This window comes from Aspergillus pseudodeflectus (genome assembly GCF_044049435.1).
Source record: "Aspergillus pseudodeflectus strain CBS 756.74 chromosome Unknown BJX68scaffold_4, whole genome shotgun sequence".
In the NCBI taxonomy this organism is placed as follows: Eukaryota; Fungi; Ascomycota; class Eurotiomycetes; order Eurotiales; family Aspergillaceae; genus Aspergillus; species Aspergillus pseudodeflectus.
This window is the reverse complement of record NW_027263780.1, coordinates 245,480-265,071: the sequence shown is the minus strand read 5'-3', so window position 1 is coordinate 265,071 and position 19,592 is coordinate 245,480. Positions and strand designations below refer to the sequence as shown.

Below are 19,592 nucleotides of genomic sequence, written 5' to 3'. Positions count from 1 at the left end.
CCAAACTCAAACCCAAACAAACACTACTACCGGAATCCCCCAGCAGAGGCTGGAGTTGGAGCCAAAGCGGCGGAGGAGCGCCTTACGTGCTCTACTCCCTTCTCCTCCTCCTATATATCGCGGCCATGTCCACGCCTACGAGGCAGCTCCGTGGTCTCTCCATTCGTGGAGACTCGCGACAGACTGCTGCGATCGAGACTGAGACCGAGACCGACAGAGAAGGTTTTCCGGCTACTACGCGCAAACGATTCAAGGACACGACGATGGGTGCGACTGACCCTCTGTTCGACCTGTCTGCTGTCAGGTCTTCTGCGGGGCTCCTATATGACCTCACACAATCGGCATTGGATGATGAGACAAAGGCGAGAGCTATCCTCGGACTGACGACTGGATTCGATGTGCGATGGTGCTCTTCCTCTCTAACAGGGTGGGAGTTTGTCATTGGGAAGCAGGTGCGTGTTCGCATCGGCTCTGACTCTTCTCGGCGCAAGGATGCGAGAGGTGGTCAGTACACGTGTACCTGTGCGGTGTTTCGGACGAAGCCTGATGTTGCATGCCAGCATATCTTTGTGAGTTAGCTGAATCGAGTGTCTCTCTGCGGGTGGCTAACTGCGTTCTGACTCTGACTTTTAGTGGCTACTCGACCAGCTTCGCGGCTACTTTGCTTCCACACAGACCCCTTCCCCTCCCCAGTCAACCAGCTACCTCCCATCTCGAGACGGACACGCGCAGAAGCTTTCGCAGACGGAGCCGCGGATCGAGCACCTTATAGACCTTGATGACAATGGGCCGGACACAATAGAGGCTATAGCGGATCGCTTAAAGTGGCCGTATATGCACTCCGATAATGAAGGCCACATGACCCGTGTGCAAAGGGTTCGGGATATTCTATCTGCATTTAGCACCGATGTTCTTCCAGAGGAGTTTCGAGTCGATCTTGTCGAGGTTGACGAAGACAAAGACGGAGACGAAGACCAGGTACTTACCCGGACACGTAGGACACCAGAGCAATGCGTCGTTCAGGGAGACTTTGAGGCAACATTACTCCGACTAGCCGTACATGACGACGAAGTCTTTGCAAGTCTTCGCAAGGCCATGCCCCCCGGAGCCTGTGCAGCGATATACTTTGACAAGGTCCTTGATCGGTCCAGGAAGCTGCTCGCCGATTTCGACCGATTCTGTCGGGACTACGGCCGCCCGGGCGAGGACAAGGCGAGAAATCATGTTAGCATTTACGCCGTCGTGGAGACCCTTCGAAGAAGTGTCGACAGCGTTCACGACAACATCCTCTCTCGAGACCCCCACGGCAGGCTCGGCGCCGTCAAGACACTCGTAACGCTCCTCGGAGACATCAGCAACAGGAACAAAGACGCACTGGATAATAACAAATACGGCCAGAAATCCTTCGCAAACGAAGATGAAGACACGCGGAACATCTACCACCAGCTGATTGGGACAACGGATGAAACGGAATCATACTTTATCCTTGACGCCCTAGAATGCCTACCGGGTGCGGATCTCCACCAGTTCAAAAGCCAGCTAAGGGCTATACTGAATAGGAATGAAGTCAACCGAGCGCCGAGGGCTTACATACTAAAACTCGACGCCCTCGTCCGCGCCGCGGAGGCTGGAGAAATTGGCACAGCGACGGGTGTAATTGGTGTAGGGCTAGCGAGGAAACGTTCTGCCGGAGGGCGCGAAGGTGCGCAGGGTGAGGGGAGTGGGAAGCGATTGCGGTGATTACGATTCCGTCCTATGAACGATATATATCGCTATCATTTTTGCCTCAGTGTCTTGGAATTTTTTTCTCCCTTGTGTTTGTCAACGGTGGCTGTCGTCTTCGCTCGCACTCATGAGAGCATGATCTTGTTTGTCGATGTTGCCGATACCCTTGCCTATTATGTCTACCGCGCGATTTGCTTGAGTCTCTCCTGATACATGACTTTTATGATGGTGGCTGTTTAGGGCTTCTTGCTACGACTTCTCATTATAGTGCATATACACCTTACCTAGCTAAGTTCGATGTGTCGCGCTAGTCTCCGACCTAGGGCACAGTAGTACTAAAGAAGGGTTATGATCATACGTACTAACAGAAGTTCGAGGACGAGACACGCACATTCGAGAAAGATTCGAGAAGGAAACTAGAAGCGGGGCTAAATCAGGCGACTGCAACTACAATATACATAACATACCCTAAGACAGATCGATCACGACACGACCCTGCAGCGTGCCTGCCTCCATCTGCTTGAACACATCAGTCAGCGCTTCCATCTTTTCCGTGCGGAAGTGCGCCTTGATCACGCCGCGCGAAGCGAATTCCATCGTCTCAATAGCCTCAGCGCGGTTACCCACGGCTGAGCCCGTTAGGTTGAGATGCTTGCCGATGAAGAGGCCAGGGAACGCGGTCGCAACGGCCTGCGGTTCGTGCTCTGGGATCCCGACGCAGACTGCAGTGCCGTTGTATCGGAGGAAGAGCAGGCTCTGTGCGTAGGCGATGTTGGATGCTGTGCAGATAATGACGGCGTGTGCGCCGAGACCACCAGTGGTGAGCCCCTTGACGTGCGCGGAGATGGCTTCGAACTTGTCGTCAATGGGGAATTTGGTGATGTCGACAAAGTGTTCGGCGCCGGAGTTCTTCACGAGCTCCTCTTTGCTAGGGTGATCCACGCCAATCACGCGCAGGCCCATGCCCTTGCTGGCGATCTGGACCGCCAAGTGGCCGAGGCCGCCACCAGCGCCGGAGATCACTATCCACTGGCCCGGTTGGGCTTTGCTGCGCTTGAGGGCGGCGTAGACGGTCACACCGGCGCATAGCAGGGGGGCGGCTTCGTCGGAGGGTAAGCCATCCGGAATTGGTGTAACGTAGTGAGCTGGTCCGAGGACGTACTGCTGGAATGTGCCGGGAGTGTAGTATCCAGATACCTTTTGGTTGAAGCAGAGGCCGTCCGCACCATCCTGGCATGGGGCTATGCTCCTTAACATGCGTTCGGGACTTTGGGAACAGATGTACTCACCACACTGTCCGCATGTACTCGCAAGCCATTTGATTCCGACTCGATCTCCAATCTTCAGGCCTGAGGCTTCGGCGCCTGCGCCGAGCTTCACGACCTTTCCGACACCCTCGTGGCCACCAACCTGTCCGGGCTGAGTGGGATAGGGTAGGATGCTCCACTACAATTGTGAGAATGAAGATAAATGATATGAGTCGACGGTGTTTCCTACCGTGTTGGTCATGACGCCGAAATCCGAATGGCACACGCCGGAGTGAGTGCTGACATCACATTAGCTCTGGCCATGAATCGGGAAGGGGGTTGCTTACAGATTGATCAAGACCTCATTAGCACCAGGCTCCGGTACGTCAAGCTCTACGACTTTTGTTGAGACTGTGCCAGGCTTGTCATAGATAATAGCCTTTTGCTTCGCGGGAATCTCGGGGGCCGCCATGTTCATAGATTGGGTATCAACAGAGGTAAAGATGGGAGAAATGAAGACAGGGAGAAAAAAAAAGAAAAGACCAGACACCCCTCTTTATATACGACGCTGACCATCAAGATACGCTTCGCCAAGTCGATAATCATCAGGTGCTCGACCATTGATCTCCCAGACTGGGGAATGAGGGGAAGGTGATCTCCGCGCCAGGGCGGGGAAAAGGGCTGGAACCAAGGGAAAATGGTGGAGAAACGCCGCAGTTCCTGCGAGTTTCAGTACGATTACGTCTGGGACGCAACTCCCGCTGGATACCCGGGATCCAATCATGCTCGCCTGAAGGTGGCCAAAAAGGAGGGGGTTGCGACCGAGGAGCTCCTGGAGGCGCGTGAGACGCCTTACAGCCTCGGTTACGGTAGAAGCGCCTCACAGAGGGCTTGTATCCCCGTCATGTAGACTGTATGGCATGATCAGTTATAGATGCTGGACCATGGTGATAGACGAATTGCCCTTGGCAAGCAATGAACTCTCCTGGGGGAGATTGAAATGAGTTGAGGGAAGCAGAGCTCAAAGCGGGGTAGCGGGGAAGAGAAAGGGAGGAGCTTCACTTCGCAGACACCAGGACAGTGTTCGTTTTATATGACTTCCCTACTGAGTACCTTGGGTCCTTTGGAGTCATTTTGTATCCAGTCAAGTCTCGTGGCCTTTCTGCCTGCTCTCCGCGCCAAACTTGAGGTTATGATGGAAGCTCGTCACTTCGGTGTAAAAACACCCGACGGGTAATTGGAGCTGCTAATTTACCCCCGACAACACAGAATATGAATGCAGCTCTTTCCTGCAAGCCCAAGCTTTGTCGCCATTGCTCACAGACTCCCGCCGTTGGAAACTCATCGAAGCACCTCTTGCCACAATGCCAATTCCCATCGTCGATTCCCACATCCACCTGTTCCCCGAATCTCACCTCCCCACTCTAGCATGGTACAGCCCCGAGAATCCAGGCCCGCTAGGCTCACAGCATTCAATCGATCAATATCGCGAGGCAACGAGATCCGTCCCCACATCGGCGCAATCACAACAGCCCACATATCTGCGCGGGTTTATCTTCGTCGAAACGGATCGCCTTTCCTCTGTTGAAGAAGACGAATCGGAGTCTGAACCGGGTACAACACATGGGTGGCGTCATGCCCTCGACGAAGTTTCATTCCTCGCGCGCATTGCTAGCGGGGTTTCTCCTATCCCTGGGGAAGGACACAGTGCCGAGGATCGTGGTCTCTGTCTGGCGATTGTCCCCTGGGCGCCTGTGCCGGGTGGGCCGGGGGCGTTGGCGAAGTACATGGCGCTGGTCAGGGAGAGAACAGGGTCAGACGAGGTATGGCAGAAGGTCCGTGGTGTGCGGTACCTGGTCCAGGACAAGCCGTCTGGAGTAATGCTGCGGTCTGAGTTCGTAGAGGGGTTGAAATGGTTGGGGAGGCAGGGTCTCACTTTTGATCTTGGCGTCGATGCTCGGCAAGGCGGTATCTGGCAACTGGAGGAAGCGGTTCAGATGCTGCGGATGGTATATGAAGGTGTTGATGATGATCGGGATAAAGTCAAGGTTGTGATTAGTACGTATCGCGTGGCAGGTTGTTCTCCGGTGGTATTGCTAATGTCTTTTCAAGACCACATGTGCAAGCCTAATCTGCGCCTTTCGTACGCTTCCAGCGATTCAATCACCGCCCATCCTGAATTTTTACAGTGGAAGTCCCAGATCACCGCGATGGCTCACTATCCGTCAACGTACATGAAACTATCGGGCGCATTCTCTGAGATTCCTCCCCTTTCCGCAGACACGGAGCCTGACATGACTCAGCTGCTTGAAAGAGTTCAACCATGGACAGACGTAGTCTTTGACGCCTTTGGTCCTGAGAGAGTCATGTTCGGCTCGGACTGGCCGGTTTGTAATGTCGGTGGCGGTGGAAATCAGGTTACTTGGGACCGATGGAGACACGTTGTAGAGAGTACCTTGGAGCGAGGGAGGTTTGATACTAAACAGAGGGCCGATGTCTGGGGCCAAGTCGCTGTGAGAGCTTACGGTGTGAGAATTTGAAACTGGTACATCTATTCCTACTTGACAAAAAGAAAATGACCACTACAAAGCCAAAAAAGAAAGACAAAATATAATTGTGTGTTGTGAGAGAGAGAGAGAGAGAGAGAGAGAGAGACTATATATAATATGTCAAGACTCAGAAGAAACGCAAAAGAAGAGATACTCGGACCTGGGGTGTCATCAGGAGGAGATATCCGATAGTCCTGCCTGGCACATGGCCCATTACCAGGCCACTCGCTCCGTAGTCCTAATTCCTCAACTATGCCACTTTCGGGAGACTCCAATGGCTTATCGTAGTACACCATAAATGGACGGCATTTCTCATCAAACTCCGCTCGAATCTCAGTCGGGAGATTGGAGAAGACGCCACCCTCTAGAGGCGCCTCCGTCTTTGTTAGCACAACAGATGCTCTGCAAATGATGCTTTCGTCTTCATCTCGTCGAAGTCTCTTCCAATGATTCGGGTGGACATTCAAGTAACTGAATGCTGGGCGAAGTGTCAGAACCGCAAAGCGGCGATTGATTGCTGGACTGCTTCTGTTACCAGCTTTCTTGGTCTTCCGCCATGCTTCTCCACACGCTTTCTTTCCCGGTCAGCAGACTTGCTGATTGGAGCAAGTTCCATAATCCTGGAGTGGCTGTTGTAAAGTGGGAGAGTTTCCCAATAACGGAACTGCATATCTTTCGTGGTCATGTTCATTCTAATGCACAATTCATCTGCCATGGAATGAATACGATCCATGTCTTTCCGCTCGCTGTCAGTTGGCTGTTTGGTCTTGAGTAGGGATAATGATTCTCTGAGCGTTATTCCTGAGCCTCATATGATAGTCCGGTTGCCTTGGATCATTCCTTGACCGAAAATTTGGCGCATGTAGACACCGCAGCATCAGCTTTCGGCACTCGAGGGCGTCATCTCGTCGAGCTGGAGAAAGCATTAGTCGTGCATTGTTCTTCCCCCCCTTTTAATCAGCCAACTATGGCCTTACTAAGTATCATGTCCCGCAGGAGGAACTTGAGGAAAAGGGCAGTTCCAGCTGGTGGGGGTTTGGAAGCGAACAGTGGCACATTAGAAGCATACGAATCGTCGAGATAATAGAAAAGGTTGCATAAGATCTTCTGATGCAGATTCTTGGAGATCATCGCATGAGTGAACAGTTTTGGAAGATTCCGATAGACCAATTTTGGAAGCTCGCTTGTGAAGGTCTTCCAGGATAACTGTGCGCAGTACCCTTCTAAACATGCAATGATTGATTCCTTTTGCTCCGTGGACAGGCTGGCCTCAATCTCGCGGATATCAATCGCTGCGTATTTTTCCGCCCAGGAAGAGATAAGCTCGTCGAGTTCGCGATACATCGCTCCAGTCATGGTAGCTGGGGGCTCGTCCGACCTTAGACGTTCCCAGTTGATTGGGTCAAGGACTGGATCCTCCAAATCCGGCAATGGCCTAGAGCGAAGTCGCCCTTGTTTGGCGCTCTTCGTTTAACCTTTGCCGTAGAAGTCGAAGACGTTGGCCTCTAGGGTGGAGATAGCCGACGTTAGCCAGAAACAGAAAAAAAGGGTGGCAGGTTTAGATACCTCAGAGAGCCAATATTCGTCATCATCTTTGGTGTGAGGGGTCTTTCCCTTGCCCATTCTGAGGCTTTCGCGTTGACAAGTCAAATATTGGCTATTGCAGAAATTGAATCCAAGGCGCGGTCGGAGGATAATCACAATGATGACAGACTTTGAGGAAAGAAATGAGATTTTTCCTCGAGAAACTGTTTGCCTTTTATCAAGTCACTTTAGGAGGCAAAGATATTGCAACATAGATTGGATGGCCACCGGAACAGGAGGGCTGGGCTTTGTGTTGAATCCAGAGCCATGGTAGAGAAAGAGCACACTAAAAATAACAGGGCAATCAAACACAAAAGAGCCCAAGTAGACTGGAGTTCACTTGGGATAGAGCGGATAAGTTTTCATGAGGCGCTGGATAGATTCTTTGTCCTGGTCTTTCATCGTTGGGGCTGGGCCCGCAAAACCATGTTTCCTGTTGTCGTCATGGCCAGGGTCTAATGGCCATGACGACTCTAAGTCTGCAAATAACAAAAGCAAATAAGGGCCCTGAGGAGAAAACGGAATCGAAAAAATTTTCCAAGTTGGGAGGGCTCTGGTTGTTTTGCTAAGGACAGTGGGCCGGCTGTCGCTGTCCGAGCATCTGACTATTCTGATAAACACAGCAGCTGACTGAAACCGATCCCCCGGGTGAATACGCAACATTGACCTATTACTAAGATTTCTCACCTCCCGGACTCACTCACTTGCTGAAATACCAGCTTCGGGTGGCCTCATCACCACCTGACAGTATAGGCTGTTTTGGACAAGATACTGGAGACTTTCTAAGATGGTAGGGTGTAACTCTGTCCGGAGCTACCTGCGCTTGAAGAATTACTCAGACACGCTTAGGAGACACACCGAGCAGTGTTCAACACGTCATGGTCGTTCCCTTCTGGAACACACCCAGCGCCCTCGCCTCACTGCCTGAACTCTGTGAGCAGCATGCAGAATCAACTTCGAAGAGGGCTGAGACAGATGAGACATCATCAGAAAAGTCAAAGAATTAGCATCATGCTTGTTTCTGGACAGCATTTCCTTCTTCCCTTTTCTTTTTACTCTCCACGAAGCGCTATATAAGAGACACCAGAAGCCCGCAAGCCAGTTTGCATGCCAGACTCTTCCCTTTTTATCAATCATACACTTTGCAGTCTTTTCAAATCTTTCAAGAAGGCATAGTCAGCCTCTATTGCTTCTACAATGGATCGTCACATACTTGTCATAGCACTCAGGCTTGGAGATAACCCCTCTGGTGTGTTCCGATTCTTTTTTTTCGTCAGTACGAACACGTTCAAGATTACTGACATAGAAGATCCTACAGCGGTTGGGGTTACGATACCAATCTCATCGCAGCCAGATATGAACGCTTTCATATATCGGCGGCGCCACGCGACCCAACACCACCTTATCCAAGATCCTCCTCAGTGCCCGAGCATATGGCAATCAGTGCATCAGACGGTATTACGACCGGCGCGTGGAAGAGATACTTGATTTTAGAGTGCGTGTCACGGCTCCTCCACATATTTCTGAGCCGCCCAGAGATCCGCTAGCTAGCACCTGAGTTAAGACTCCAGCAATCAATGCCTCACAGAGACATTTTACATCGACATCAGCACGCTCACGATTGTTATTGTCTTGCATCAGTCCTGCGCCTTGCCCTCGGGCGAAGTACGGAATAATAAGGTAAACTCACTGCTTTGGCCATCACATCTCAAGGGTTCTGCGCCAATGAAGACTTAGAGGCCTATGAAGGGGGTGACATGCTAGCTGAGGCTAACTTTGGAGCTACATGTCTGTTGGACCTGGTTACTAGGTATTTAGGGCTAAATCCAACCCTACATCCTTGCAACTCCCAGTATGAAAGATGCAATGCGAGTCAGGCTGATAAGACGATTTCTAGACGAATTCGCCCATCTTGTCCGAATATCAAGCTCTCATAAAAAGCATTACAGTAGTACCGAATGGGTACAGTATGACTACTAATAGTAGCATAGCAGGTCGCCCTATCCAAGGTATAGGCAACATCCTGGACTCCACTGCATTAGCTTCTGATTACTCGAAGTAGCATTTTCTTCCGAACGGGTCTTATAGAACAGACATCTAGCTCTGGAAAAGGCAAGGAAAATGCATATTGAGCCAGACTACTAAAACACCATGCATACAACATCTGTACTGAGGCACCCGCCCCCCTCATCCCCCACCCCCACAAACAATGCCACTCATGTCAACGGTCAGGAAATGCTAAATTATGTACTATTTAGGGAATCCCATGTAGGAAAACAGCCAAAACGGGCCACTGAGGCATCACAACCTACCAGTTCATCGCCCAATAGTAGCCTAGCAACCCCAGCTGACTGAAGGTAGGTGCCTATTGTCTGCGAAGTAGGACTTGCTAGGGGGATTGTAAGCATGGGATCCCCTAACTACTAGCCATTGGACTTTATCAGCCAATAGTTATCTCGACATGCAGAGTGCCGAGCAAGGGGTGTTTTAGTGAGCATCCGTCTACCTACTACTAGCCGGGATGTTGGCGAGATAGCAAAGGTACATACATACAAACGTGGCCAACTGACGGATATAGCGCCAGTAACAGGCAATGCTATAGGAGGGTGCATACCCAAGTTAGCTCGACGTCGGAATTTGAGAGATCTTTGCTATAATAGCACTTGATTATCAAAACAGCGTCAACTACACCGGTGCAATATTATCTCGCCGAGGGCAGTGTTCTATACGGTTTCGTGTTATCTTTGGACAGTTTCTCAGTTCAATATACTTTGGAGATAGCCAGCTAATAAAACCATTACTGACACAACAAGTAGTAGCATATACTACCCTCGGCATTATTATCATTGAGATGCTAGATGTGAGTCGTCGACAAATAATGTCTCGACATTCCTCTGTGGGGCGTAGACCACATCCGGCCGGTCGGATTTACATCGGAACCCACGAAGCCCTAAGTACACGCGAGCATATGAGCGACCCCTCCAGCCCCCCACACTCGAAAGCTGCACCACAGCGTAAAAGGGAGTCGCATTTAGTCCTTCACCGACCATTGCCTCAATATTGTCCTTGGAAGACGCTCCGATAAGAGCTTATGTAATTGGTGGAGAAAATGCTGGACTGGAGGGGATGGGTCCGCCCGGAGATCTCGTGCCATTGATGGCCCGAGAAACCCCACGTTCCACCAGTCGCTCCGTAGCCTCGGCTCGCCAGTCGCCAGGTGTCCGGACCGGGACGAACAGCGAGGTGTTGACGCTTATCCCTTATTTTTGTGAATTATAGAAGGGGAGCATGGATTTTGAATGAAAAAAAGGGGATCTCAATATTTCCGTCTATCAAGTCCAATGTAGAAATTATGAAAATAAAGCAAACAACACGCCGTTATATACATGTAATCATGAGAAGGTCAATTTCGCGAGAAAATGTAGTGAGGTCAATGGGTGCCATTTGTTTCGGTTTTGGGCTCCTCCGTGGGAGGAGGGGCTAGGCTCTTCTGCGGTGCTGGGGTCAGGATCGAAGCGGCGGGGATCAAGGGCGCGGCGGGGTTCAGTTCCAGACCGAAACCGGGCTTATCCAAGATAGAGACGTCAAGGTAACCCTTAGTAGGGATAGGCTCATTGAGGAACAAGTTGCCAAAGACCGGCTCCACGGTGTGCCCGTCTGCGGAGTTGGCGAGGTATTCCTGAAAGGGGGTGTTGGGCTGCGAGACGACGTAGTGGTAGGAGTAAGGGCCGGAGGCGTGAGGGACAACGGGGAGGTCATAGGCTGCGGCGAGGGCAGACACCTTGAGTAGCTCGGTCAAGCCTCCAAGCCACATGACGTCGGGCTGGATGATGTCGATGTTGCGACCCTCGACAAGCTTACGGAATCCGAAGCGGGAGTACTCGTGCTCGCCGGTGGTGAACTTGACTGTGGGGTGCGCCCGCTTGAGGAGGGCGTGGCCGTCAAAGTCGTCGGGGCTGAGACACTCCTCCCACCAGTCAATATGAAGACCTTCCGCCTCACATCGCTTGACTAGCTCGATCGTGTAAGGAACGTTGAGGGACATGTAGCAGTCCACGCGGAGGGGGAAGTTCGGGCCAACACTCTCACGCTGCTTACGGAGGTACTCGACGTTCTTGAGGAGTCCCTCGACACCCTCGTCGGGCCCATGAGGTAGAGCCACCTTGGCACCAACGAATCCCGCTGCCTTGGCGGAAGCAGGCTGGGGACCTGTGCAGTAAAAGTCTAGGCGAGAGCGAGTGGCTCCGCCGATGAGCTTGTAAACTGGTTCGTTGCGCACCTTGCCGACAAGATCCCAGAGAGCCAGGTCGATCACGGAGATGACGGCAATGGGGAGACCCTTTCTGCCGTAGAACATGGATGCACGGTACATTTTCTCGAAGAGTTCATTGACGTCGCGGGGGTCTATTATGGATTAATGTCAGTTGAAGATATTCACTCAAAGAAACGTCAAGGTCGACGCACCGGCGCCAATCAAGAAACGCTCAAAGTGTTGGTATGTCAGCCAGCAAGCAGGGGGGCCGCCGAAGCCAGTGGCGAAACCCTTTGTACCATCTGTGCCTTCAATCTCGACGCAGAAAGATCCCAGCACGTTGATACCCCAGGATGTTCGCGATCCTCGATATTGTGCCCATCGGGTCATCGGGGTGGAGATGTCGCTGTCGATCAGCCAGTGGCCACCTTTGACCTACGAGTACCAACTAGCGTCAGACACAGCGAGCGTAAGGCAATGGGGAGAGAGGAGGCGTACATTGTGGTAGTCACCACCAGATCCAACGCCATCGATGATGAAGGTGCGGATGGCTTTGATGCGGGGAAACGTCGCAGTGGTAGTAGTAGAGCCCATGATGAGAGTAAGAACTAGACAAATCTATAGAAAAAGGCAGATGAATAAAGGAAGAGAAATAAACAAAGTACGAGGCACTTGACGAGGGAAGCGGCGTTATTTGAACGGACTCGCTCTGGCTGGGACGGAGGGGCAAGGCGTGGCACATCCTTCGGAGAAAGTCCTATGCTCGGGGCAATGCTCACCCGAGATCAGCAATGAGGAGTGTGGAAACATCTGGCCAGTCGGCTATTAGTCTGCTGCCGATGCCGACCATTTTTATCCAAAAATTGCAAGGTGGCATTTCCTTGCGCCCATGTACATATCTTGATCTTCTTGATAAGCGACAGGCCAGCGCTTGTTCCAGGTGCTGTAGCCTGTATGTAAGTTTGCTGTGCATCTGGGGATGTTTTTTGCGGGGGTTGCGTGCTGGATTAGTCACGGTCGCATGAGCCAATAATGCAGACTGATGCCTCAGGCCCATTTTCCCCGGAACCTTCAGGTGGTGCCTCCACTTGACAGTGCGACATGTGCTCGTTTTCTGGTGTTCAGACTCTTCCTTCCCTCTCTCTCCTCTAGCTCTACCCCGTCTCCGTCTGCGCTTTCGATAGCAGGAAAAACAAACCCGTCCGCTATCGGCGATCGTCCGATTATAATCCTAGTCCAACACCTTGCAGTCCCATCATGCGCTCCCGCTATTGAAGGTGGATGGAGCTTGTTCCCCTAAAACCCCAACCTCGCTCAACACCATGCCGAACGCTGCTCCCGCGGTGGCCTTGTCGCAACAAAGTCCGCCGCCACCCACTTTCAATCTGAATCCGACTTTTGATCAGGATAAAGACCATAGCGCTGATGAGTCTTGGTCCGCTGTTGACAGCGATACTGGTCTTGGACAAAATGGGTCCTCTCGCGGCTTGAAACGCCGACGACCGCTCACTGTCTCGTATGTACCCGCCAAATATAGCTCCTGCAGCGTCCAGCGCCCTACGACCGTCTGGCAATAAATACCATCTTCCCATATCTTTGTCAATTTACTTTGCTTGCCATCCGCAGTATCCGTGTTTTCTGAGCCATAAGACTAATGTATCTAGTTGTGAACTATGCAAGCAACGAAAAGTCAAGTGTGGTATGTATATTGCCTTGTTTTTTTGTCCTTGAAACTATTTTTTATCATTCTTCTTCAGCTCTGTGCTCTCGAGTCACCTGTTGACTAGCAGCTTATGTAGACCGTGCCCAACCGAGTTGTGGGTGGTGTACGCGCAATGGCCAGATTTGCGAGTACAAAGAGAGGAAGAAGCCAGGCCTGCGCGCAGGTTACGGCAAGGAACTAGAACAACGACTTGGTATGTATACTTACTATTCCCTGGTAGCCTGGTGTTGTCCTTACTCGACGACTAGACCGGCTCGAGGAGGTCATCCAAGCACAGGCGCGCCTCATAGAGACCCATATTCTTCAGGGCCAACCGCGACTATCGCATGATCTCTCTCACCCGACAGCTCTGTCGTACAGTTCCCCATCGGAGCCTTCTGCGGCGCATGGACCTAGTCCTCGGAACCCTTTTTACTTCCAAGAGCCCACATCCGTGCCCTCAGCTCCCCGTCCGCCCGAGCCGTCTATCACGAGTCCAACAGACGTATCGGTGAAAAACTCTATCCAGAGTCAGCTCACTGGCGGCCTCTCCTCGGTGCCTTCCTTGCCGCAAATCTCAAACACGACGCCGCAAAACGACTACAATGATAATGAGTCATCATTGAAGGTGCCTGTCAGTCTCTTCGCCAACCAAGAACAATCTTTTTCAGACCCAGAGCTCGACCTTCCACCTTACGACTTATTATACGCGTTGGTAGATCTTTATTTCGAGCATCTAAACACCTGGTGTCCAATCCTTCACCGACGAACAACGCTGGACACATTTTTCGGCCCGTCTCCTCTTGAAGAAGCTGACCGCATGGTACTATATGCTATTGTCGCAACTACACTGCGCTTCTCCAACGACAGTAGACTTACCGAGCAGAACCGAAAACGATACCATGACTCCTCTAAGCAAAAGGTTCTGCTCTATGGTTTGGAAAGCTCGTCTGTAAAGGCGCTCCAGGCTCTGGTGATTCTTGCCCTAGACCTCGTCGGATCATCTAATGGACCACCCGGGTGGAAACTCTTGGCCTTAATAACGAGGTCGGTCGTCCAACTTGGTCTAGCTGTGGAAGCCAAGTCGACGTTGATATCTCCTGTCTACCCAAGTATCTACACTCTACGAGCCGTTACCCTACCCGAGTCTGAATCTTGGATTGAAGATGAAGGCAGACGTCGACTCTTCTGGATGGTGTACCTTCTTGACCGATATTCCACCATCACAACGGCTTTCGACTTTTCATTGGATGATAAGGACATTGATCGCAAACTTCCCTGCAAGGACGAATATTTTATCAAGAATCAACCTGTCGAGACCAGGTGGTTCCAGTCCCTGAACGACCGTCCAGATCATCTCATTCGTTCGGAGAATGTTGGATCTTTTGGCCTCTATGTGGAGATACTTGGAATTCTTTCGCGGATCCATCTTTTTCTGAAACGGCCAGTGGATATCGGAGCACTGTCTGATGTTGAGGATTGGCAGGCAACATATCGCAAACTGGACAGTGAGCTCACTACATGGGAATTCAACCTTCCTACCGAATATACTTACGAAAATGCTTCTCGTGCCTTCAGCGGGTCGAAACACAAGGGGCATCATTGCGATTGGGTCCAACTACATTCTGTTTACCAGACGTAAGTACAATAATCTACCCACATATACCTGAATAGTCACGCTGACCATCAACAGGGCGGTGATACGTCTTCATTCCTCGGCAGCTTATCCTACCACGCGGTCCCCGATCTTCACACCATCATATAGCGCCAGTCAACGTTGCTTGCTCGCAGTCGATAATATCCTTTCGGTGACTCGTTTTGTTGTCAACAACCAGATTCTCGATAAGCTTGGACCGCCATTTGCGTTCACACTTTGGGTTTCTGCTCGCTTATTACTTGTCCACGGCTCCACAATTGCGCACACCGTGAGCCCTGATATCATGTTCATCGTCGATACTCTTTCTCGAATGGGCAAATATTGGAAGGTGGCCGAGCGCTATAGCTCGATTTTGCAGAGAGTGCTTGATGAGTACGGTGAATACCAACAGTCAGGAGCAGTTGATGGTGACCGTTCGACCCCGTCTTCTGTAAAGATTCTCGCAGATATGCGTCGATGTGCCTTTGACCTTGACTTTTTAATATCGCGACAACCGCGTTCATCCCCCTCCTCGAGTCAGCCAGCAGCTTCAACAACCGGAATGCTCTCGAGAAGCCTTGCACCGAACGAGTTGGAATACTTGGATGTCTTCGGTTTCTTCAATGTCCCCCGGGTTCCCGCCGGGCGGGCTCCTGACATCAATAGCCTGGATATGAGTGAAGCTGTCAATAACCCCATGTCAATCCATGGCTTGACTGGAACTGGGAATCCAGGTTCGATAGTGGATGGTACACCCACGAACACAAATGAGTTCAACATCACCAACTACCTGATCCCAACGCCTGAAACGGATTGGCTTTTCCGTCCTGCCGGCTAATTATAGCCGAGAAAGGACGCGCCAAACCTGTTCTCGCTCTATACGGCTCTAGGTATAACTCTCAATTCAATCATTTCCGCTCGGCTGAATGTCCTAACAGCCCGTCGCCCAAGGCAGTCGCTGTTGTAACTTTCTGCCGTTCGGACAATGCTCTATCTGCATGACACTCCAGGGTGTCCTATCTCACTTGTACTCGCCACCCGTCAATCATCGGTCCCCCTCGTCTGTATCAACCAATGCCCATATTCAGCGCAACGCCATAGCGGCTCTATCCAATATAGCCGCGGGCAACCTGTGGCTCAAGACATGATGGTTGTACAAGCCCCGGTCAAGCTGGGATATTTTTGTCTGGCCCGTGGTCTATCGTACGGCAGGCAGGGTTGCAGTGGGCAAATATGGAATTGGGGGCGGATAGCCTGACATGCTCGGCTTCCACCATATATATTCAAGCATCGCTCCAATCTACCAACGAGACAACACCTCGTGATCATTTATTATAGACTCACTACGAATATCCACTCTCGTGACAAGAATATAAGCGCGTCATAGCCGGGATGAGCGTATGGGTCTCCGATACACCGTCATACTCATTCAAACCTTCTCTCGAGCGTTTCAGGGCCGTCGAATATTAATCCACCGCTTCCCTGTCGAATTGTCACAATATGTCGTCCTAGCGGAACAGTAACCTTGCTCTGCTTCTCATGTGACGGGGTCTTGCTTGGATCTCGCAGTTAGCCTGTTGAACTAGAAGGGAGGCGCTGCCCTCCGTATCTAAGAGCCTTTTACTAAAATTTTAATCCACTGTGTACCATGAACATAGTTCAAAACCCGCAGAATATCTTTGCTCAATATTTTACAAAACGAGAATCTCTAGAGGTCCAGCCCCGTATGAAGACGTGAAGAGGTGGAAAGACCGCGAAACGAAAAGTAAAAAGAACAGCAGCAGATCCAGCCTCTAGCTATCGCGTACCAACATGTGATCGTCTTCCTTTCCAGCGCAACCGATGCATTCACCATCTTGAAAATGAAGACGAAGTAAACGATGAGAATCAGAAGAAAGTAAGACAGGCGAAAGAAAGGGTTAGCGAGGCGAGTCTATACCGCAATTGAGACCCACGGTCGTGTTTCAGAACGAGATTAAAGAGAAAGATGTGCCATAGGTAGAGCCTATTGAAACACGTTGCCATCATCATCTGGCTCAATCCTAACAAGGATCTCTTCGAGGAACCCTTCTAGAAAAGAAGGAATACCAGCACCCATACCAACAGGAGCATCGGTATCCCAGCGCTCGATTCTACTGAGAATACTACCCAGGTCGCTGGAGAGGCTTTCAATCATTTCCTGTGCATATTCCCGCCGTGATTGGAGCTCAAGGGATTGCTTGAGACTCTCACCATCATGAGCTACTGTGGAGCGGGTGGCAAGTTCAAGACGGCGGGCGCGGCGATGGAGGGCTTCTCGCAGTGCAGGAATAATAACGCTGTTCAGCGCCGTGACGTCCTCAGGCTTTCGAGAACCCCTCGCACCATTCTCGTTCGAAATGGCTGCTCCCTGGTGAGTGCGCTGCTGATTTGGGCTGTGATGGCTCGGTTGTAAACTGGGTAGCGTGGTGTGTAAATGATTTTGCAATTGTGGCTGCGGCTGTGGTGATGTGTGTTTCGGTGTTGGCGGAGGGCGAGGGGGTGAGTGGGACGGCGGCTGGACCATCGGATGGGGAAAGGGTGGAGGCTGGGGACGTGATGGGTCTGTTCCAGTTCTCCCTTGCTGCTCTGTTGGTTTTCGGGATGGGGACGCCATTACACGACGCCCTTGTAACGTGGGCGCTTCCATTGGCGGTGACGGTCGTACCTGGTGGTTAGATAATTTCGAAAGCGGACTGTCTTTGTCAATGAACGTCGATAGTGAAGTGCCTGGTGAGCGGTCAAGCTGGAGGAATCCCAAATCTTGAGCAAGAGACTGCTGCAAGACTCTGTCATACTCGCTACCGGGGCTTTCTTTAAGCTGCTGAGACACTGGCTCGGAGAGACGCGACGGTGTGGAAGGAAAATTGTCAACATATGTCGACTTCACCGGAGACGGTGGCAATGGAATTTTTGATGGTGACGCGGGCTTAGGTGCAGCAATAGGCGTATTTCTGGCGTGAGCAAAAGATGCAGGTGCAAGATTATTGGGTTTCAATACCTCCTTTCGAGGCTCAGTCTTGGAATCCCGGTCCTTTGTCCTGTGGCTCCTAATATTCATGTCGGCTACCTTCATTGGATTCAAAGCGTTTCCCCGTCCAACAGGACGAACGGTACCGAAATCCCAGAGGTCGTCGTCATCCTCAGTAGCCGTTGGCAAGTCTGAAGGCTCTTGCTCCAGTTCATCGTCTTCATCGCCCCTTTTATTACCATTGACTGCTTGCCAGCGCTCATACCGCTCAATCAGCTCTGTCAGGTAATTGGTTTTCTTTGCTCGTTTGATAAAAGGATGCTCAAGTAGTTCCTTGGCGGTTGGCCGCTCTCGGGGGTCGCGCCGTAGGCATAGCTCCACAAAGTTCTTGAATGTCTTGCTATACTCGCCCTGCAGTGTAGGAGGAGGGTTCTTGGGAATCAAAAACAGGACTTTCATAGGGTGTATATCGGAATACGGTGGCTCTCCGTTGGCCAACTCAATCGCCGTAATGCCAAGGGACCAAATATCAGCTTTGTAGTCGTATCCTGACTGTTTGATCACTTCTGGGGCCATCCAAAACGGGGTCCCTACGAACGTATTCTTTTTGGTCATGGTAGCTGACAGCTGACTGGAGACCCCAAAGTCCGCCAGCTTCACCTGACCGCCCGATGTTAGAAGTATATTTGCAGCTGTCAATCATAAACATCGTTAGCCCCTTGGTTAACTAGCTTCGGGCGTAGCTGATTATACCTTTAACATCTCGGTGCAGTTTCTTATCGCTGTGTAAGTAGTCGAGCCCCTTTAGAAGCTCCCGTATGATGATCACGATATATTCCTCTGGAATAGGACCGGGGCGCATTAGATCTGAGCAGCTACCCCCGGAACAAAATTCCATGACGATCCACAAGCTAGATCCTTTCAGATATGATCCATGGTATCGGGTCACGTATGGAGAGTTGAGTTCGGATAAGATGGCGATCTCTTGAATGATATCCTCCACCTCATCTTCAGCATTCTCAACATCGATTATTTTGATCGCGACCGATTTCCCCGTCTGTTTATCGACACTGTAGTACGTCGTTCGTATCAAGAATTGGTCTTGGGGGAGTGGAGAAGACTAAATGTCATACCCTTTATAAACCCGTCCAAAGCTTCCGCCACCTGGAAGCTAGGTTAGAAACGTATGCCAGTCGACGTCATCGGAACATACCGATGCAATTCTGCTTCATGTACAGCGTCTCCGGATCCACCAGGCCTTCCATTCTGACGGCCTCTCAATTGTTGAACAAACAATCATACACCGAGGCTGCGCAGGGCAAAAGTAAGTAACGGAATGATTTCAAAGCAACCCCAGCAGCGCTCATATTGAGACTGGCGCCGAAAGTGCTGTATATGAATGATCGTTGCCTGAAAACTGACCTGCTAGTCGTTGTATTGCTTGGAAAGAACAGAAAGAACAAGGGTTAATATAAGCAAGATTGGGAAATCGAGACCACGATGGTCCAAGGAAAAGAGACTAGTATATAAATAAGCAGCGGAAGCAAGTTAGCGCAGCTCCACCTACTATTGTTTTGGTGAGTTCCCTTGATGTCAACAAAAGGCAGTGGGGGTGGATGGGTGAGCGAGCGGCTGAGGCTTGGAGGAAGCAGGACAGGGTCTTGCCAACGCTTCCTTGCCTAACTCGAGGACTGCGGCATTGGGGTGTCGGAAATGTATTGACGATAGGAGGTTTCGGATTAAGCGCTCCCTTGCATCGTTTCCACAAGGGAGCTAACGATGAGGACGACAAAACAAGGACCCGACAATAACAACAAAGATCAAGGCCAATCGATGATTGGGGCCAGCGCGGGGTTCATTCTGCCTGGCGGTAGGAGCGTTTGAGGGCGGTGTACACGAATCAGCCAA

General features: G+C 51.2%; 7 protein-coding genes across 7 annotated transcripts; 3 read left to right on the top strand and 4 right to left on the bottom strand.

Moving 5' to 3' along the window:
* Positions 1–125: 125 nt before the first annotated feature.
* On the top strand, positions 126–1,740 carry BJX68DRAFT_262278 (uncharacterized protein; the record flags this gene model as incomplete). Its single annotated transcript, XM_071044395.1, has 2 exons — positions 126–569; positions 634–1,740. 2 exons carry the CDS (start codon positions 126–128, stop codon positions 1,738–1,740), a joined length of 1,551 nt encoding a protein of 516 aa, XP_070903702.1.
* Positions 1,741–2,193: 453 nt separating this feature from the next.
* On the bottom strand, positions 2,194–3,444 carry BJX68DRAFT_262277 (zinc-dependent alcohol dehydrogenase; the record flags this gene model as incomplete). Its single annotated transcript, XM_071044394.1, has 4 exons — positions 2,194–2,966; positions 3,015–3,171; positions 3,223–3,271; positions 3,320–3,444. The coding sequence occupies 4 exons, from the start codon at positions 3,442–3,444 to the stop codon at positions 2,194–2,196; spliced, it is 1,104 nt and encodes a 367-aa protein (XP_070903701.1).
* An 852-nt stretch (positions 3,445–4,296) lies between these two features.
* On the top strand, positions 4,297–5,515 carry BJX68DRAFT_227128 (uncharacterized protein; the record flags this gene model as incomplete). The annotated part of the gene is made up of 2 exons (XM_071038615.1): positions 4,297–5,030; positions 5,085–5,515. The coding sequence occupies exons 1-2, from the start codon at positions 4,337–4,339 to the stop codon at positions 5,510–5,512; spliced, it is 1,122 nt and encodes a 373-aa protein (XP_070903700.1). The 5' UTR covers positions 4,297–4,336.
* Positions 5,516–6,398: 883 nt separating this feature from the next.
* Positions 6,399–6,877, bottom strand: BJX68DRAFT_262275 (uncharacterized protein; the record flags this gene model as incomplete). Its single annotated transcript, XM_071044393.1, has 2 exons — positions 6,399–6,434; positions 6,488–6,877. The coding sequence occupies 2 exons, from the start codon at positions 6,875–6,877 to the stop codon at positions 6,399–6,401; spliced, it is 426 nt and encodes a 141-aa protein (XP_070903699.1).
* Positions 6,878–10,398: 3,521 nt separating this feature from the next.
* BJX68DRAFT_141135 (L-rhamnonate dehydratase) lies at positions 10,399–12,080 on the bottom strand. The gene is made up of 3 exons (XM_071036476.1): positions 11,856–12,080; positions 11,570–11,792; positions 10,399–11,509 (listed from the first exon to the last, which is right to left on the bottom strand). The coding sequence occupies exons 1-3, from the start codon at positions 11,949–11,951 to the stop codon at positions 10,536–10,538; spliced, it is 1,293 nt and encodes a 430-aa protein (XP_070903698.1). The 5' UTR covers positions 11,952–12,080; the 3' UTR covers positions 10,399–10,535.
* A 414-nt stretch (positions 12,081–12,494) lies between these two features.
* BJX68DRAFT_141079 (putative C6 transcription factor) lies at positions 12,495–15,683 on the top strand. The gene is made up of 5 exons (XM_071036475.1): positions 12,495–12,873; positions 13,022–13,056; positions 13,157–13,273; positions 13,329–14,697; positions 14,753–15,683. The coding sequence occupies exons 1-5, from the start codon at positions 12,680–12,682 to the stop codon at positions 15,531–15,533; spliced, it is 2,496 nt and encodes an 831-aa protein (XP_070903697.1). The 5' UTR covers positions 12,495–12,679; the 3' UTR covers positions 15,534–15,683.
* Positions 15,684–16,353: 670 nt separating this feature from the next.
* Positions 16,354–19,584, bottom strand: BJX68DRAFT_227121 (putative Ste20-like serine/threonine protein kinase). The gene is made up of 5 exons (XM_071038614.1): positions 19,252–19,584; positions 18,898–19,203; positions 18,818–18,848; positions 18,438–18,754; positions 16,354–18,376 (listed from the first exon to the last, which is right to left on the bottom strand). The coding sequence occupies exons 2-5, from the start codon at positions 18,947–18,949 to the stop codon at positions 16,701–16,703; spliced, it is 2,076 nt and encodes a 691-aa protein (XP_070903696.1). The 5' UTR covers positions 18,950–19,203; positions 19,252–19,584; the 3' UTR covers positions 16,354–16,700.
* Between the last annotated feature and the right edge of the window lie 8 nt (positions 19,585–19,592).